This window comes from Carcharhinus amblyrhynchos, chromosome 26 (assembly GCF_965287045.1).
Source record: "Carcharhinus amblyrhynchos chromosome 26, sCarAmb.v2.hapA, whole genome shotgun sequence".
Classification (NCBI taxonomy): domain Eukaryota; kingdom Metazoa; phylum Chordata; class Chondrichthyes; order Carcharhiniformes; family Carcharhinidae; genus Carcharhinus; species Carcharhinus amblyrhynchos.
In genome coordinates this window covers 2407284-2427250 of record NC_137349.1, presented here as the reverse complement: position 1 = coordinate 2427250, position 19967 = coordinate 2407284, and the positions used below count along the sequence as shown (strand labels likewise).

General features: G+C 45.4%; 1 protein-coding gene across 5 annotated transcripts in view; it reads left to right on the top strand.

The window, feature by feature from the left end:
* Positions 1–11586: 11586 nt before the first annotated feature.
* LOC145358766 (transducin-like enhancer protein 4) overlaps positions 11587–19967 on the top strand; it is a 204940-nt gene continuing 196559 nt past the window's right edge. For 4 of the 5 annotated variants that reach the window (XM_080213033.1, XM_080213030.1, XM_080213032.1 and 1 more), the window contains exons 1-2: positions 11587–12240; positions 15669–15766. In XM_080213033.1, the coding sequence (XP_080069159.1) occupies positions 12217–12240; positions 15669–15766 (122 nt within the window). In that variant the 5' untranslated portion in view covers positions 11587–12216. The remainder of the gene's footprint in view (positions 12241–15668; positions 15767–19967) is intronic. The other variant, XM_080213031.1, reaches the window with a different exon arrangement.

The following is a 19967-nucleotide window of genomic DNA, read 5'->3' as shown; positions in this document are numbered from 1 at the left end:
TGCAGGCTCCGCACAGACAGTGACACAAGACTGGAATTGAACCCAGGTCTGTGGCGTTGTGAGGCAGCAATGCTTACCACTGTGCTGCCGTGCCGCTCTGGGTGGCCATTCTGCAGACCTTTTTTGCTTTGTCTGCAAGTGTGACCCCAACCTTCCTGTTGCCTGCCATTTAAATTCTCCATCTTTTTCTCATGTTCATATTTCTGCCCTCAGCCTGCTACCATCTTCCAGTAAAGCCCAAAGCAAGCTTGAGGAACAGTGATTCTGATTAGGCACCTTACAGCTTTCTGGACTCTACACTGAGTTCAATAACTTCGGACCTTGAAATCTTGGTTTATTCTGAATTACATCCACCGCAGCCCCCCCGCTCCCCACAATCCCACCGCACCCCTTACAGTCCAAAGATGTGCAAGTTAGGTGGATTAAACATGCTAAATTAACCTTTAGTGTCCTAGGATGTGATCGATTAGAGGGATTAGTAGGGTAACTGAGCAGGGGTAAGGTCTGGGTGGAATTGTTGGCGGTGCAGACTCAATGGGCCAAATGACCTCCTTCTGCACTGTAGTGTTTCTATATTTCTATGTTTCTATCTACCAATCTGCATTGTGTTTTCATATTTTTGTTTTAAAAATATACATTTTTAATATATTTTTCTGCTCTTAATACATTCAGCTATTTTGCTTTCAGAGTGTGCTGACCTTTATTCTGCTAATAACACCTACTCTGGACCAAAGCTTTCATGTTTATTGCTACCATAATCATTCCCTTTGTCTTGTGCTCCATGATGTTTTTCCCAGTTAATCTCTCCTGCCATCCAACCTGTCCTTTCCCTCCTGTTTTACTCCACCTGCCCTTCCTCCCTTTTTCAATAGCGTAAAATCCATCACAATTCTCCCTCTGTAATAAAAGCAAAATACTGAGGATGCTGGAACCTGAAACAAAGACAGGTAATGCTGGAAAATCTCAGCGGGTCTGGTAGCATTTATGGAGAGAGAATAGAGCCAGCACTGGATACTTGAAATATTGGCTCTATTCTCTCTCTCCACAGATGCTAACAGACCTGCTGACATTTTCCAGCATTTTCTACATTTTTACCTTTCTTTGGTTCCAAAGGCAAGTCTACTGGACTCAGAATATTTCATCTGTTTCTCTCTGCACGGATACAGCCCATCGAGCCTGTTCTGACAGTAATCCCACCCAGACCTTATACCCCTAATCCCAGGTATTTAGCCTGCTAATCCCCCTAACCTAAACATCTTGAGACGCTAAGGTGCCATTTAGCATGACCAATCAACCTAATCTGCACATCTTTGGACTGTGGGAGGACATTGGAGCACCCAGAGGAAACCCACGCAGACACAAGGAGAATGTGCAGACTCCACCCAGACAGTCACCCGAAGCCAGAATAGAACCTGGGTCTCTGGCACTGTGAAGAAGCAGTGCTAACCACTCTGCCACCATGCTGCCCCTATTTCCATTTTGAATTACCCCTTACCCACTGTGCCTACCACACCCCCCAGAAATGCCAATCTGTATTTTGTTTTCAGATTTTTGTTTTCAGAAAGTGATAATACCTTTTTTTTCTGCTGTTTAGCACATTCTGCTATTTTGCTTTCAGTGTGTGCTGATCTTTATTCTGGTATTAACACCTACTCTAGACCAAAGCTTTCGTGCTTATTGCTATTATAACCATTCCCTTTGCCTTGTGCTCCCTTTGCCTTTTATATTTCCAGCATCCACAGTATTTTGCTTTTATCCACCACAGCATCTGCCCACTCCATGGGCAAAGAATGTTAACTGCTTTGAATGAAAAAAGAATTATTTTGCAGCAACTTCAAGGGAAAAAGTTAAATATCAATTTAACCCACCCTGTGTTCTAATGAAGTTCACACACTCCAACCTTAATCAATTCTTCCCTTTTTAAGATGCAGATCAGCTTTCTGCGAATTTCAAACATCTTCTGAGTTCTAAGCATGAAAAGACAAGACGAACGAAAGAATTTCCATTTATAGAACATATTTTTCATGACCTCAGGTGGTCCCAAAGTGCTTCACATTCAGTGAAGTACATTTGAAGTGTAGTCAATGTTGTAATGTAGGAAATGAAAACAGACAGTTGGCAAGCAGCAAGGCCCCACACACAAGCAAATGGTAAATGTCCAGATAATCTGTTTTTAGTGATGTTAGCTGAGAGCATGTTGCCCTCAGCCCTGTTCTTCCACATCCATCTCAGGGAACCAATGTTTTTTTAAATTTATTTGTGGGATATGGACTTCGCGGTCTGCCCAAGGGCAGTTGAGAGTCAACCTCACTATTGTGGAACTGGAGTGACATGTAGGCCAGACCGGGTAAGGACAGCAGATTTCCTTTCCTCGAGGACATTAGTGAACCAGATGGGTTTTTCCAACAATCAACAATGGTTTCATGATCATCAGTAGATTCTTAATTCCTGATGTTTTTTATTGAATTTAAATTCCACCAGCTGCCATGGCAAGATTCGAGACTGGGTCCAGAACATTAGCTGAGTTTCTGGATTAATGGTATGGCGATAATACCACTGTGCCATCACCTCAACCCTCAACATTTCATTCAAAAGCATGAAAGAAGCTACCTTTCATCAACAGTGGTGTAAAGCACAGAAGTAAGGAAGTTATGCTAAACATTTGGAAATTACTGATTGGACTTCAGCTGGCATATTGTTCCTGGTTCTGGGCACAAGTTTATTTATTAATGTCACAAGTAGCCTTACATTAACATTGCAATGAAGTTACTGTGAAAAATCCCCTAGTCACCACACTCATGTACACTGAGGGAGAATTCAGCACAGCCAATGCACCTAATTAACACATTTTTTGGACTGTGGGTGGAAACCGGAGCATCTCGAGGAAACGCACGCAGACACGGGGAGAACGTGCAGACTCCACACAGATAGTGACCCCAGCCAGGAAGTGAACCCAGGTCCCTGGTGCTGCGAGGCAGCAGCACTAACCACTGTGCCATCCTACACCTTAAGAAGGATGTCAAGGGAAGATATGAGAATCTGAGATTGTTCTCCCTGCAGCAGATAGGATCAGGGGAGATTTAAAAGAGGTGTTCAGAAATATGAAGGATTTTGCTAGAGTAGAGAGGGAGAAATAATTTCACCAACTAGGAGAAATGATGACCCAGAGGCCACAGATTTAACATGGAGGCCTTGTGGTGCAGTAGATAGCGTGCTTTACCTCTGCCTCTGAGCCAGAAGCCCTGGGTTTGAATCCTGCCCTGGGGCTCGTTGGCCAAGGAAGATGTGTTCATAACATGGCGAAACAGCGTCAACCTGAAAATCCTTCCAAACGCGCCAATAGCTGGTGGTAAGAGTGGGACAGACTCGTGGTCAGCCATGTTTGATGTGGACTGGCACCCTCCCTGGCATAAACTCTGCACAATAGGCTAGTGACCTGCCAAGGGATTATTAACTCTGGAAACAGATAAAGGTCTGCCTTTGTGTGCCACTAAGTGTGGGAAGAGAATTGAATAGCTTTAATGTAATTAGCAAATAAACCAGAAAGGAGTTGAGCCTTTTGTTTTCATGATAGTATATTGCTGAAAGGAGACATGTTGTTGAAGCTTTGCATCCTGCACTCAGCAGGACCAATACCAAATCACAACAATTTACACTGCAGGAGAAAAGGATCGGATCGATCAGGAAGTTGACTCTGATTGGCCAAGGCATTGTCATGGAGAAAGCAGTGGGGAACTATAGGCTGCCCTGGCCCCCGAGTAAATCTACAAAACACACAAAGCTTCAGCTTATTGTTACTTCTATCGTCTCAAATGCTCCACCTGAAAGGATCATGGAATCAGATAAAATTAGAATTTTTAAAAGAAAATTGAATGTGTGTCAGAAAGTAAAAGAAATCGCAGGGCTGTAGGAAAGAGCAGGGAAGTGAGAGTGATTGGAAAGCTCTTTCACTGAGTCAACACAGTCTACGTTCTGTGATTGTACCTCTGACAATACAGCACTCCCTCAGTACTGTAAAGGTGTTTCGGTTTAGATTATGGGCTAAATCTTACCAAAAATGGCAGACTGTTGTTTCTGGCGAGAAAACCAGTGTATTTCTCTCCAGAGAAACCGGTTGGGTTTCTTTCCAGACCTAACCACACCCTGCCAAATAAACCACATTTTACGATGTCATACATGGGAGTCAGGGTCTCATCACTCTGACAAAACCCAGCTGCGCAGAGATCAGTGCACCATCTTTACAGGGTCCCCTGCTCTTAGCTTGAGTAAACCCAGCTCACCACAGAGGTCTGAACGGCTTCCTTCCCTACCCCTGACTGGACTAAGTACTTCTCTACCTACCCCCCTACCCCCCATCTCTTCCCCCCAATTATTGGCCCCTTTCCCCCTCCCCCGCAACCACAGTCTGAGCTGGCACTCGCCTCCCTCCCCCTCAACAACCATCAACAACATCTCCTGCTCCTCCGTTCACCCCCAGTCACCACCACATCTAAATGAATCCCCCTCTACTCCGCCCCCATGAGAGTCCCACTGGAACCTGTCCCTTGGCACAGCTTGGCACTGCCAGGTTGGCATGGCATTGTGCCAAGGCTGTCTCTGGCCATGTCTCTCTCCCCCGGGGGCTATACTTACCTCTATGCCCCCCCCCCAGGGAGATCCCCTGTGACAGGTTCATAGCTGGGTGAACCCGCTGTAAACCATGCAGGTGGCAATATAAGGCAGAGGAGTCAATATCTGATGAGAGGGTGGGTTAATTATATTAAAATATATTCAAATCCATGCAAAGCAGGTTCACACAGCTAGTTAGCGAGGGGTGGACAAGATCCAAAATTGTGCTCTCGATGACGAGAACTGCAACTTCCAGATCTTGAGGCCCCACCTGCATCCGCGTGGCTGGCGAACAGTGACTCAAGGTCGCCCCCTATATGTTAACCTCGCTAGAGTTCAAACTACAACATTATAATTTAACAGTTTGTTCCCACGTTGCAGAAAGACATTTAATTGCTGTGCTATTTCAGGTGCCAAAATTTGCATGATTCAGAAATGCACAGTACAGCACAAAAAAAAGCAGCAACACAGCCATTCTGTTGTCTGTTGGTTAATTAAGTTGTCTTTCTTCCTCAATATAGTACCACAAATAAATCACACATAATTAGTGAATTGCTGTGTGATTATTCACAGTTTGATGAATGGGCTTCTTATACACAAAATTGTGATTGGGAGATTTCAGCCACTTAATCCACAGCACTGCCTACTGCCTACTGTGTTACAGGCAACTGTTTACATACAGGATTCCATTCTAAATGTTTACATTGGCAGTTCCCGTGTTAAATGTTGATATAAAAGCGTGGACAAAGATCAGGACAGCAGGAATTTACACAGGAAGTGTCTGATTTTGGATCATATACAGGGAGGCATGACCAAATGTAATATTCAGGTGGTGTCGTGAGAGAGTAAAGGGGATAATTCAAACAGGATACACAGAGGTATTTTGATCTTGGCACCATATATTTTGTCCTCATACTTGTATTTCCACCAAAAATTCTTCTGTCGACATGTGGAATGTGCGGACCAGTGGTACTGTAGTGCTTCCATTGGCGGGAGGATGTAAGTGTGATAAGTTTACATAGGCATTTTCCATGGCCATATTGTTATATGAATCTATAGTAGACAAACATTCTATCAAGATCATTCATATATTGCAAGCTTCATGAAATGCGGGCATCACTGGCAAGGCCAGCACTTAATGCCCATCACTGTCTAGTTTGACAAAAACCATTTCATAGAATCCCTACAGTGCAGAAGGAGGCCACTTGACCCATCAAGTCAGCATTGACTCTCTGTCAATCTTACTCAGGCCCTCTCCGCCACCCTACTCCCATATTCACCATGGCACATTTATCATGGTTAATCCATCTAACCTTCACATCTTGGGACACTAAGGGGCAATTTAGCATGGCCAATTCACCTAACCTGCACATCTTTGCACAATGGGAGGAAACCAGAGCACCCAGAGGAAACCCACATAGAAGCGGGGAGAACATGCAAACTCCACACAGACAATACCCCAAGGCCGGAATCGAACCTAGGTCCCTAGCGCAGTGAGGCAGCAGCACTAACCATTGTGCCATCGTTCCACCATTTCAGAGGGCAGTTAAGAGCCAACCACATTGCTATGGACCTGGAGTTACATTTAGGTCAGACTGGGTCAGGTTAGCAGATTTTCTCCTTCAGAAAACATTGGTGAACCAAATGTGATTTTATGACCATCCCTATCATTACATAGGCTGCGATTTTCCAGTCCCATTTGTCAGTGACATCTTCTAGTTCCACCAAAGTCAATGGACTTTCGGCTGACTCACCACATCAGGAGATTTGGGAGTAGGGCTGGAAAATGCTGGCCAAGTTACCATTAATTTTAAATGCATTTATTGTTTGAATTTAAATTCCCTAGTAGCTACGGTGGGATTTGAACTCATGTCTTTGGATTATTAATTCAGGCTTCCCAAATAATAAATTCAGTAAATAACCACCACCACGTTCCCTAAGTTGGTGTTTCCCAGGAAAAATCAAGACCAAATGCAATGTTCCAGAGTGGTGAGTTCAGAGGATAGGCTGTGAGGGTATAATTAGGTCGGCCTCTTAAAGCTTGACCTGACTTTTCTATTTCATTCTAACTTCCTTTACCCAGGGTCATAATGGCAACTTCCCATGCACCCTTGTGGTGTTGTGCCCACAAGCAGCATCAGGGCAGTCACTGTTCTGAAGGGGATGGCAGTTTCCTTGATGATTCTGGATTGATGATGCCAATGCCTGGGTGGGATTGTGGTCAGTGCAGGCTCGATGGGCTGAATGGCCTTCTTCTGCAGTGTAGGGATTTTATGATGATTCTATGACAGAAGCATGTGCATAGGTAAGCCTTGAAAATTATTTCAACACCAGTCTACAACTTTGCACTCTTACTGTAAAGAAGCATCCCAAACACTTGACAGAGGCATAATCAAAGAATAGACACAGGACCCCATGGAAATTTCAGAAAAGGCTAATCAAAGTCCAAGTTACAGTATAAAGATGGGTTTTAAGGAGGATCTTACAGGAGGTGAAAGAAGGAATGGTTCAGGGGAGGAATTTATATATACAATATATATATTTATACATATAGAACTCAATATAGAATATATTTAGATTATTAAGATGATCTTTCTCTACACTCTATGACTGTAACACTACATTCTGCACTCTCTCCCTTCCTTCTCTATGTACGCTATGTTTAGCGTGCAAGAAACAATACTTTTCACTATATACTAATACATGTGGCAATAATAAGTCAAATCAAATCAAAAACCATAGAATCTCTACAATGCAGAAATAGGCCACTTGGCCCATTGAATCTGCACTGACTCTCTGAAACAGCATCCCATCCAGGCATTCCCCTCCACCCTATCCCCCTAACCCTGCATATTTATCATGGCTAATCCACATAACATGCACATCTTTGGACTGTGGGAAGAAACTGGAGCACCTGGAGGAACACCCATGCAGACATGGGGGGAACATGCAAACTCCACACAGTCACCCAGGGCCGGAATTGAACGGAGGTCCCTTATGCTGTGAGGAGCAGTGTTAACCACTGTACCACTGAGCCACCATGTATATCGTCATGCTGACTGGAATACTGAAGATTGCCTAATAACAGATCTAGTTTTCAACAGTGCTTTTTTATTCTGTGAATAGTGGAATCGAACTCATCTCAAAAATTGCTCTCTTAGTAATGTTCCTTCGTGGTTTATGATGCCGGGACAAGAAATGATAGAATCAAAGAATGATAGTTATAGAAGGAGGCTATTCAGCCCATCGCATCTGTACCAGCTCTTTAGTCATTTTGCAATTAATCCCATTCCCTGCTCTTTGTACATAGCCTGAAAAGTGTGTATTTTTCCAATTTCCTTCTAAAAGTCGTTACTGAATTCTACCACCCTTTCAGCCAGTACATTTCAAAATGGAATAATGCACAATGTAGAAAAATCAGCTCATGGTAGCTTCACTTGCTACCAACATTGGGTCATCACCCTTTTTAGCTATCGCTGGCAGTCAGAAAAAGCCAAGTTACCTCATCAGTTTACTATCAATTTCAGGGGGTGTGATAATGTTACAGGAAATAGAAGTGTATTGGAGGTGTTTCTTGCATTGTAAAGTTTTGGTGGAGGATATTCCAGCTGCAATTTAACCTTCCAAGGAGGTTTGGTTGTAAAATATTCCACTCCCTGTCTTCAAGTCCCTCCATGGCCTCACTCCTCCCTATTTCTGTACTCCCCTCCAGTCCCACAACCCGCTGAAATAGTTTATTTATTGGTGTCACAAGTAAGCTCACGTTAACATGGCAATGGAGTTACTGTGAAAATCCCGTAGTCGCCACATGCCAGCATCCGGTCAGGTACACTGAGGGAGAATTTATCATGGCCAAGGCACCTAACTATCAAGTCTTTTGGACTGTGGGAGGAAACCAGAGCACTCTGAAGAAATCCACACAGACATGGGAAGAATGTGCAGACTCTGCACAGTGATTCAAGCCGGGAATCAAACCCAGGTTCCTGGTGATGTGAGGCGGCACTGCTATCCACTGTGCCACCATGTCACCCATATCACAGAATCATAGAATCAGTAGATTGCAGAAGGAAGCCATTCAGCCCATCGAGTCTGCACTGAATCTCCAATAGACTGTCCTCGCCAGGCCCTCTCCCCATTCCATCCCCGCAACCCCATACATCCACCATAACGTCATACAGAATTAGGCCATTCGGCCCATCGAACCGGCTCCACCATCCAATCATGGCTGACATGCTCCTCATTCCCATTTTCCTGCCTTCTGCCCATAATCTTCAACCCATTACCAATTAAAAATCTGTCTCACTCCTCCTTAAATTTACCCATTGCCCCAGCATCCACCGCACTTTGGGGTAGTGAATTCCATAGATTCACAACATAAGAACATAAGAAATAGGAGCAGGAGTAGGCCATCTAGCCCTTTGAGCCTGCCCCGCCATTCAATAAGATCATGGCTGATCTGTCGTGGCTCAGTTCCACATTCCCGCCCTCTCCCCATAACCCTTAATCCCCTCTCTTATCAAAAACCCATCAACCCGCGTCTTAAAAATATTTAGCGAGGTAGCCTCCACCACTTCAACGGGCAGAGAATTCCAGAGATTCACCACCCTTTGAGTGAAGAAGTTCCTCCTCAACTCCATTCTAAACCGCCCCCCCTTTATCTTGAGGCTGTGCCCCCTAGTCCTACTATCCTTTCTGAGCGGGAAGAGTCTCTCCACCTCTATCCTATCCATCCCATTCATCATCTTATACGTCTCAATGAGATCTCCCCTCATTCTTCTAAACTCTAACGAGTACAAGCCTAGTTTATTCAGCCTCTCCTCATAGCTCAACCCCCTCAACTCCAGGAGAAGTAGTTTCTCCTCAACACTTTAAATTTGCTACCCCTTATCCTAAGACTGTGACTTCTTGTGACCAATCACGGCCAATCCATCCATTTTAGACATTTTTGGGGCACTGAGAGGCAATTTGGCCTGGCCAATCCACCTTGACCTGCATTCCCCTCATTCTGGCCTCTTTCATGCTTCCGATTTTATTCACTCTGCCTTGGTGGCTGTGCCTTGCCTTTGGTTGTCAAGGCCCTAACCCCGGGATCCCCCCCCCTTACACCTTTCCAACCTCCTCTGAGACATTTCTTTGACCAAGATTTTGGTCACCTGACCAAACATCGCGAAGTGTGGCGGCGTCACATTTTGTTTTATAACACTTCTGCGAAGGACATCTTATCATTTTAATAGTGCCACATAAATATAAATGGTCACTTGTTGTTATGAGATTGCAGCAGTGGGATTAGTGCAACAATGCGGCTGTTGTTCCATTTAAATCCGGACTGGATAGCAGCCAGCTCCCAGCATTTTCACCCAAGTGACCATTCTTCATGCTGAACCTTGACAGTGAGTATTGACAGGCCATTCAACCGTGAAGGGCATCGCGAGAAAGCCCAATCATCTCTGCACCTGACATCACACATGTGCAGCCTGCCAGTGTGAGTTAGTGGCTATGAATCCAAAGTGGCAATCTGGTTGATCTTTTCATCTGCCAAGCCCTGGGGGTAATTTGACTATTTTGAGCGTGCAGTCATCAGCATCCTAACCGGCAGTGGCCAATTTAGGACAGATCAGGGGTTGAAATGCGGGACTTTCCTGTTGTGTGTGATTCAGTGCTGTCCTGGGTGGGGTGGGGTGGGGTGGGGTGGGGTGAAGAGAGAACAAGACAAGAATGAGAATGTGATTAAATAGTTACAGTGCCTGCTGCATAATGAATCTATTGTGACAAACACGTCCTTCCTTCCTTTCACTCACTCACTGATCTTGGCTCGAGATTATCCACTGAGGCAATATTGCCCTTTAAAAGTAAATATAGGAAATCGTGTAAATACATAAGCAAAATGGATTGCTCGCCAGCGTTTGTTTTCTTTTCTCCCAGGCCATCTTGTTGAATGTGAAATGCGTCCCTTGCTGAGGATAGCAGGAAAATACATTTCCAGCTCCTCTTGAAGTCAAAACCCATTTCTGGGAAAACACACAGGCAGCTGAGTGTCCCACTACCCCTGGAAGTAAAAATGATGCGAGTTTGGGGGTGGGGGGAGGAGAGGGTTGAAGAAAGGGGATGGGAGAAGTGGGTTGTTAGAAAAAAAGGGGGTGGGAAAATAGGGGGGGGGTGGGAGAAGGAGGGGGGTGGGAGAACGGTGGGAGATGGGAGTGGGAACAGACCCACAGAGCAACCCTCCAGCAGTTAAACAAGCCACCTGATGACCCTGTCCCTCCCATTAACCAAGCCTTTGAACCCTTTGTTCCTTAATGCAAGCAGGTCCTGTGCTCCATTCTGCTGCTACTTTACTGTGGGTGTTGGGGGGAGGGGGGGGAGTAGTATTTGGATGTTAAATATATGTACCCTCTAATCATGCTGCAGACAGCTTTAAATCTGGGCATTTAAGGTATATTTTCACTCATTAATCCGGCAACAGCAAAAAAAAATGACTCCCTCAGTCCTAGCTACTTCAAAATGACAATCCTGTTAACGCGATTTTTTTCCCTCTCTCTCTCTCTTTAATGCAAATCACAATGATTTGTTTGAGGCAGAACAGGACAGCCGCAGAATGTCTGTTCCGACTACACTATCATTAATCCGCCCTGGCAGCGGGGCAGGGCCGCAGCCAGGCTGCCCCACGTTACTTTGATTGACACTTGGGCCCGGGCCCGGGAGTGCGCGTGCGCCGGCTGCCCAGCCTGCCCGGTGCAGGCCGGGAGTTGTAGTCCGCCGCCGGCAGCGAGAGAAGGGGAGCCGGCGGGGGCGCGGACTACACCTCCCGGCGGCCCCCGCGCTCACCTCCCTCCTTCCTCCCCCCCCGCGGGGGGAGGGGAGGAGCCGGCCAATGGGCGAGGGGCCGGATGTCTGATTGGCTGGCGGGGGTCAGGGTGAGCTGGCGGCCCCACGTGGGGGCGGCGGCTGCTGATTGGCTGCAGCCTCAGGCTCCAGTGTATCCAATTGAGGGAACTCTCCAAGATGTAGCAGAGAGAGGGTTTGTTACACTGGAGCTGAGTGTTACATGGAGGAGTTCCTCAAGGAGGAAATCGGGGCAATTCTTGGAAATATCACCCTTCACCAAAACTTTATTCGGTGGAGGAGATTTTTACTGCTTGTTCTGTCCCTTTTCTTGACACTTCCAATGGCTTCCAGCTCCCTGAAGACACTGCCCTCAGCCTCCAAGGGTTGGACTTTGTGACATTTTTTTCTCTCTCTCTGAAAGTTGGGATCGTCGGTCTGGTGTGTTTTATATGGACATTGGATTTACCTCCTCCTCCTCCTCCCCCTACCCCGGCAGCCGCCTCCGGAGCTGCCCTGGATTTCTTGGCTGAGCTTCTTATTTTCCTTCTGCGATGTGAGTCCAGCCGAAAGGGATGGTCTAAGTGGCTGGAGAAACTCCCGAGGACGCTCAGCTTCTTGACGATGTTGAGAAGCTGAGAAAACAAAATCGTCAAGGCTTTATTGCATTTCCTTCCCACGACTCTCTTGTTAAGAAGTCATCGGAGACGTCGCTGTGTTGTGCGATTCCTTTCTTTAAAAAAAAACAGTGGGGGAGTAAAGGAGAGAGGAATATAACATCCAAGGATGTATCCACAAGGCAGGCATCCCGTAAGTACCAGTTTACTCAACAACATTTCATATCAGAGGCAAACGAAAGGGGAATAAATATGTAACACTGTCGCGTGTTGTAGCCTCTGATACTCTTAACATGTCAATTTCTACCGTTCTTTAATATCAATGAGAATTCCTGACATGGATCACACGCCCCCAAACATAATTAAATGAATTGATCAACCGTGGGGCCACCTATTGTATAAACATATAACATAAATATACATATATATATATATTCCCTTGCAAGTTCGTGGCATTTAAAATGTGAATGGAGTGTAGCTGGCTGGAGAGCAAAACAACTCTTAATTTCCCCATTCTAATTGAAAGAATTGTGCTTTGTTGTTTAAGACTTGTCTATTCAGACCTGCTTTTATTCTGGGGGGTGGGTGGGGAGTGAGGGACCTCTTAATCCTTGGGCATTCAGATTCAGGGCACGGCTGGTGATCTGAACATCCCGCTTCTGAGCATTCGCTGTATTGTGAATGTTCTTTCTTTTGAGGGGCTTGTTGGAAGGGAAGGTGGGAGGGGGGGGGGGGGGGCTGGGTTTTTTATTTATAAACGCATATAAACTCCAGCAGGTGGCATTGGTTAGTGACATTTCCGCAAAGAGGTTTCGTTGATTTCCGTTTCTACCTCCAGTTAATCGCCTCGTCAAGATGTGACCAAAATACCGAGAGAAAAAAATAACTTTTCATGCGCGGAATGTTACACGTGTAAATGCTCCAAGTTCTTGGCATTCACAATGCTCTTTTGGCGAGCAAACTGGACCCGAACCCTGACTCTGGACCTGCGGCTGGTGTTGAGCCACAGTGATTATGCCATTAAGTCAATAAATCTGAGCAGACTATTAAAGATTTGGGGAGGGGCATTTCGATTTAACTGTATAAAATATTGGCTGTGATTTTTCTATCAATTACAGCACTGTCTATAAGTCCTTCAGGGAGATTGAATCTCGTTCACCGACTATTTACACCGAGACCAGCAAGTGGATGAGTTTTCTCTCAAGGTCTGGAACACCTTGTCGTAGAATCTCTACAGTACAGGAGAAGGCCATTCAGCCCACTGAGCCTGCACTGACAACAATCCCATCCAGGCCCTATGCCCGTATAACCCCAAGTTTTTAACCCACTAATTCCACTCCCCCACCCCCGACCCCCAGACACTAAGGGGTAATTTCTTAGCATGGCCAATCAAGCTAACCCGCACATCTTTGGACTGCGGGAGGAAACCGGAGCACCCAGAAGAAACCCTCGCAGACACAGGGAGAACGTGCAAACTCCACACACAGACAGTGACCCAAGCCGGGAATCGAGCCTGGGTCCCTGGAGCTGTGAGACAGCATGCTAACTGGTGTGCCACCTTGTGCTGGCCTTCAAGTAGAATTTGAGATTTTTTTAACAAAAACATCTTTCATCTCCCCCTCCCTCTCTTCCCCCCCCCCCCCCCAATTATATGTAAAAGGCCTAAACAATTGTTAAATGGAATTATGATCTTTTGTCCCTTGTTCATGCACCCCCCCCCCCTCCCCCCATTACAGGGTGGCACAGTGATTAACACCACCGCCTCACAGTGCCAGAGACTTGGTTTCGATTCTGGTCTTGAGTGACTATTCATGCAGAGTCAGCGCATTCTCCCCATGTTTGCATGGGTTTGCTCCAGGTGGTCTAGTTTCCTCCCACAGTCCAAAGATATGTGGTTTAGCTTGGTTGACTATGTTAAATTGCCCCTTAGTGTCCCAAGCTGTGTAGGGATTGGTGGGGTAGGTGTGTGGGGTTACACAGGCAGGGAGGTGGGCTTTTCTAAAATGCTCTGTCACAGTGTCGGCCCATCACAGTGTTGATGGGCCGAATGGCAATGCAGGGATTCTATAATCACCTTTCAGTTTGGAGCGACAGGCCAGTATGCACAATGAGATGGGTGGCGTGATACCCTCCTAAAGCTAAAGTTTATTTATTAGTGTCACAAGTAGGCTTATGTTAACACTGCAATGAAATTACTGTGAAAATCCGGTGCTTGTTTTTATACTGAGGGAGAATTGAGGATGGCCAATACAACTAACCAGCATGACTTATGGACTGAGAAGAAACCCACGCAGACACTGGGAGAATGTGCAAACTCCATGCAAACAGTAATCCAAGCTGGGAATTGAACAAAGCCGCTATGAGGCAGCAAAGCTGACCACTGTGCAGCCCATTTACACAGCAAGCTCCCAAAAAACAACAGGCAACGACTGGACAATCTGAATAGAGTGGTTTGGTTGATGGATAAATATTAACCAGGGCACAGGAGAAAACTTTTTAAACCATAGAATCTCTGCAGTGTGGAAGAAGGCCATTCAGCTCATTTAAGTCTGCACTGACTCTCCAAAACATCTGACCCAGGCTCTATCCCCGTAACCCCATGTATTTTACCCCACTAACCCAGGACCCTGGCAATGTGAGGCAGCAGTGCTAACCACTGTGCCACCGTGTTGACCTGGAGAGGCAGCTTGGGTAGGTTTCTCTACTAGGGCTTCGTGCAGTGAAAGGTCCCCTCAAATCATATTGCCACTTTGTGTTCATGGATTAGCATTTTTGCGGAAGTAGCTGATATAAACCTTTTATCTCCTCAGTGGTTGGGAGGTGTGAAGATTTGCAATCCTGATGCCTCTCTCACACTCACACATTCACACCTTTTGTTTACCAGTTGCAATTGAATGAGAAATAATAAGAAATTTAGGATGTAGATCATTACTGCAAGAGGTGTTTAAACAGGTTTTTTAATCTGACTGCCCATGTCAACCTCAGCTCAGTTGAAAGCACTCTCGGCTCTGAATCATAAGTTCTGGGTTCAAGTCCCACTTCAGAAACTTCAGCAGAAAAATCAAGGTGGCAGTTTAGGGCAGGATGATAGCAAAGTGGCTGCCTCGCAGTGCCAGGGCTCCATTCAATTCCAGCCTCAGGTCACTGTTTGTGTGGAGTTTGCATGTTCTCCCCAAGTCTGCATGGGTTTTCTCCAGGTGCTCCAGTTTCCTCCCACACTCCCAAGATGTGCAGGTTAGATTGATTGGCCACACTAAATGGCCCCTAGTGTCGGGGGAATTAGCAGGGTAAATGAGGGTTATGGGAATAGGGCCTGGGTGGGACTGTGGTGAGTGCAGATTCGATGGACCGAATGTCCTCCTTCTGTACTGTAGGGATTCTATGATTCTAAGGCTGACGTTTCAGCGTTGCACTGACTGAGGGAGTGCCATGCTCCTGGATGATATTTATCCATCAGTCAAGATCACTAAATGATCTGACGATTGTATTGCTGTTTTGTGGGTGTTTGCTGTGTGTACATTACACTTCACTGGCTACAAATACCACTTGGGCCATAAAATGCTGTGAGACAGCTGGCGGTTGTGAAAGGTGCTATATAAATGCAATTCTTTCTTTTTGCAGGCACCTCACCAGCCTGGACAGCCATTTAAGTTTACAGTGGTGGAGACCTGTGATCGCATCAAGGAAGAATTTCAATTTTTGCAAGCGCAGTATCACAGGTAAAGTGGTTATTAACAATAATATCAACATTACAAGTATGACTCCCCTTGGAGTTGACTGGCGTTCTAACATTCCCATTCCTTGAAAGTTATTTCTTTACAGAGAAAGGTATCATAGTGCAGAAGGAGACTATTCGGCCCATCGAGTCTGCACCGACCACAATCCCACCCAGGCCCTAACCCCATAACCCTATGCGTTTACCTTAGCTAACTCCCCTGACAGGGGCAATTCAGAATGGCCAATCTGCCTAATCCACACATCTTTATTAGCGATTTAACCATTTTGCCTTTCAAAAATGAGGGTTTGCTTTTTGAATTGGAAATATGCTAAGCCCTTCAATGCTGCGAATATCCCCACTAAGATCAGAACAAATCTGGAAGCCTTAAACCTACAAAATAATACAGAAAATTTTGCTCAGAATCAGCTGAAGAATTGGATTAATATTTTAAAGATCCTTCTCATGGTGATGCTAATCAAGGTTCTGAACTTAAAAATGTTAACTAGTCCTTTCAAAGTCAAGGTTCCAGATTCTGACAATCTTGCTTTGAAACATAAGCAAGAAGAATCCCTGGTAATGTGGCCAGATGGTCTACAGGATCTAACACAGCTTTGGGGGAATTCTGAGGAAGAATATCGTGGATGCTTTTCGAAAGGCATTAGTACTTTTTAAATCCCAATCATGTTGAATGAATAGTGGAGAGAAGACAGTGGCATATGTACAAACAAACTGGGGGGGGGGGGGGGGGGGGGGGGGTGGTGGTGGTGGTGGTGGTGGGTGTGTGGGTGTGTGTGTGTGTGTGTGGGTGTGCAGGAGTAGGCCACTTGGGCCCCTCAAGCCTATGCCCGCTCAATGAGATCATGGCTGATCTGACTGCATATATTCCCACCTACTCCCCCATAACCTTTAAAGTTTGTTTATTAGTCACAAGTAGGCTTACATTAACACTGCAATGAAGTTATTGTGAAAATCCCCTAGTCACCACACTCCAGCACCTGTTCGGGTACACTGAGGGAGAATTTTTTTTTGAAGCATGGCTGATTCACCTAATCTACCCATTTTTGAACTGTGGGAGGAAACAGGAGCACTCTGAGAAAACCCACGCGGATACATGGAAAATGTGTAAACACCACACAGACAGTGACCCAAGCTGGGAATTGCACAACCCAAGCCAGGAATCGAACCCAGGTCCTTGGCGCTGTGAGGCATCAGTACTATCCATTGTGCCATAATTCTGCCCTTCTGCCAAAGTTCATCCCCTTGCTTATCAAGAATCTCACTGGCTCTGCCTTAAAATATTTTACGTTGTTAAATCTTCGACTGCCCTTTGAGAAAGAGAGTTCCAAAGACTCCTGACCACCTGAGAGAAAAGACTGTCTTAATGGGCAATCCCTTAGTCTTAAACTGTGACCCCTAGTTCTAGATTCTCCCACAACATCCTCTCCTTATCCACCCTGTCAAGAGCTGTAGTGCAGTGAAGATACCTCTGGATTAGTAATCTGGAGACCCGGGTTAGTGCTTCGGGACACAGAGTTTGAAGTCCACTGGCAGATGGAGGAACTTAAATTCAATTAAAAAAAGATCCAGAATATTCTTAAATTTCGGCCTTGGGTCACTGTCTGTGTGGAGTTTGCACATTCTCCCTGTGTCTGCATGGGTTTCCTCCGAGTGCTCCAGTTTCCCCGCTCAGCCCAAAGATGTGTGGGTTAGGTGGATTGACCGTGCTAAATTGCCCCTTAGTGTCAGGAGAATTAGCAGGGTAAATACGTGGGGCTATGTGAGATTGTTGTCGGTGCAGACTTGATGGACCGAATGGCCTCCTACACTGTGTAGGGTTTCTATGAAAAGTTGTCTTAATAATGGTGACCATGAAAGTATCATCGATTTATTGTAAAATCCCCATCTGGTTCACTAATGCCCTTTAGGGAAGAAAATCTGCCCTCCTTTACCTGGTTTGGCCAATATGCAATTGGCTCTTGACTGCGCTCTGAAATTGCCCTGCATGCCATTCAGTTTAAGGGAAATTAGAAATGGCAACAATTTCTGACCTTGCCAGCAACCCCTGGATCTCACGAAAGGGAAAAGAAGAGACAATGTTGAAAAATAATTGAACCTGGAATTTGTTGTAAGTTAGGAACTGCATTCAATTCAATCAACCATCGGTTACAGGGGTGTGGGTTCAAACTTCCAAGACCATATCATCTAGGCTAAGACTCCTTTTGTAGTGCTGAGCAATTGCTTTCTTTGTGGTTCCTAATGGAGGAGATATTCGACCGAGGTCCTGCCTGCCCGTTTACTGACATAAATGGATAATAACTTTTCACGTATGTCACATCTTTAATGCAAAGAATGTCCCACGGTACTTCTGTAATTGGGTGCAAGGAAAACGGATGCTCAGACAGACAGGAAAAAGCTCATAGAGGTGACCAAAGTCTTGACTGATGAGTTGCATGTTAAAGGGAGGGACTATGGTGAAAGAACAGGGGGCTGGGACTAATTAGCCACCAACACAGGCACAATGGGTGGAATGGCCTTCCTCTGCTATGTGAGGACTAGAGAACATAAGTGTAAGGTTTTGGGTGGAGGTGCTGAGAAGGTGTGAGTAGCAGTGTTGCTTCACAGCTCCAGGGACCTGGGTTCAATTCCAGCCTCAGGTCAGTGTCTGTGTGGAGTTTGCACGTTCTCTGTGTCTGTGTGAGTTTCCTTTGGATGCTCCGGTTTCTTCCCACAGTCTAAAGATGTGTGGGTTAGGTTGATTGGCCATGCTAAATTAACCCCTAATGTCCTGGGATGTGTGGGTTAGAGGGATTAGTGGGGTTGAGGGGATAGGGCCTGGGTGAGATTGTTGGTGCAGACTCAATGGGCCGAATAGCCTCCTTCTGTATTGTAGGGAATCTGTAAAGAGACTTTTTTATGCATGGGAATGGTGATGACTTTGAACTCGCTGCCTCCAAGTATGATGGCTGCAGAGCCAATGAACCAATTTCAAAAGGGAATTGGTTGGGACTTTGGAAGAAATGAAGCTTTCAGGGCAACAGGGAATGGGAATGATTGGATTGCCAGGCAGAAAGCTGGCATGGACTTGATTGCCACATGGAAAATGACCATTTGGCCAATGACGCTATGTGCAGTGCTATTAACTGAAAACACAGTGCTTTGAGATATGAGATGTGCTAAGCTGCAACATTACTGCAAGATGCCAAGCTTTCCTTCTCAATGTGTTGGTGTGTAAATTTAAATGACCTCATTCTTGGCGACAAATGGTAATCCTCATATATTGCAAAGGGTTTCAACAAGAATCTTAACAATGGGCATGTTTAATGTTGATATCACATCTGCTGAAACTGAACAGAACACCTTTTATTAAGTAGAGTTCTGGGCTCAGGTGCCTTAAATTTGGAAAGAGGGATCACCCTTGGGTGCACTCTGGTTATCGGTTTGCCACCAGTATTGGGAGCAAGCTGAGGTACAGAGTCTGAACCATTATTGCAAGAAGTTTAATGGCAAACACTAAAGGATAGTGGTGTTAAATTAATTTAAATGATAGCAGGAGGCCATTCAACCCATTATATCTGTGCTGGCTCTTTAAAGCAATCCGATTCATCTACAACCTTGTCTTTTTCACAGTGCTGCAAATGATTTTTTTTCACCAATTCCTTTTTGAAAGTTATTCTTGAAGTTGTGTGCACCGGCATTTCAGACCGGCATTCCCAATCCTAACACCTGACTGCATAATAACTCGATGTCCTCTGGTTACTGATCCCCTGGCCAGTAGAAATACTTTTGACTTGGTTGCTTTCAAAGATAATTTCAAGTATGTCGATGAAATCTCTCCCGGCAGGTTCTGCACTCCAGAACAATCATTTAGCACCTCTGGTCTCTCCCAAGTTTTCACAACAGAGTATTGATGTCAGCAGTCTAGAACAGGCGTAGTGTAAAACACTCCAAGCGCTGCTTTCATGGTTGATATGAACCTCCTTGATTGGATTACTGTGTTGTAATTCCCTGACAAGCATCCATTATCCGCTATTTATTTACAGCTATTTGTGGTTGCCATAAACTTATGCAGAGAAATTTTAACCTGCTCACTGCTGAATTTCCTTCCTTTACACCCAGTTGGGCCTGTGATTGTTACAGTTTATGGTGAAGTAAAAAAGAGTTCACAGATTTGCCCCAAGTTACAATTGTTCAGTCATTTTACA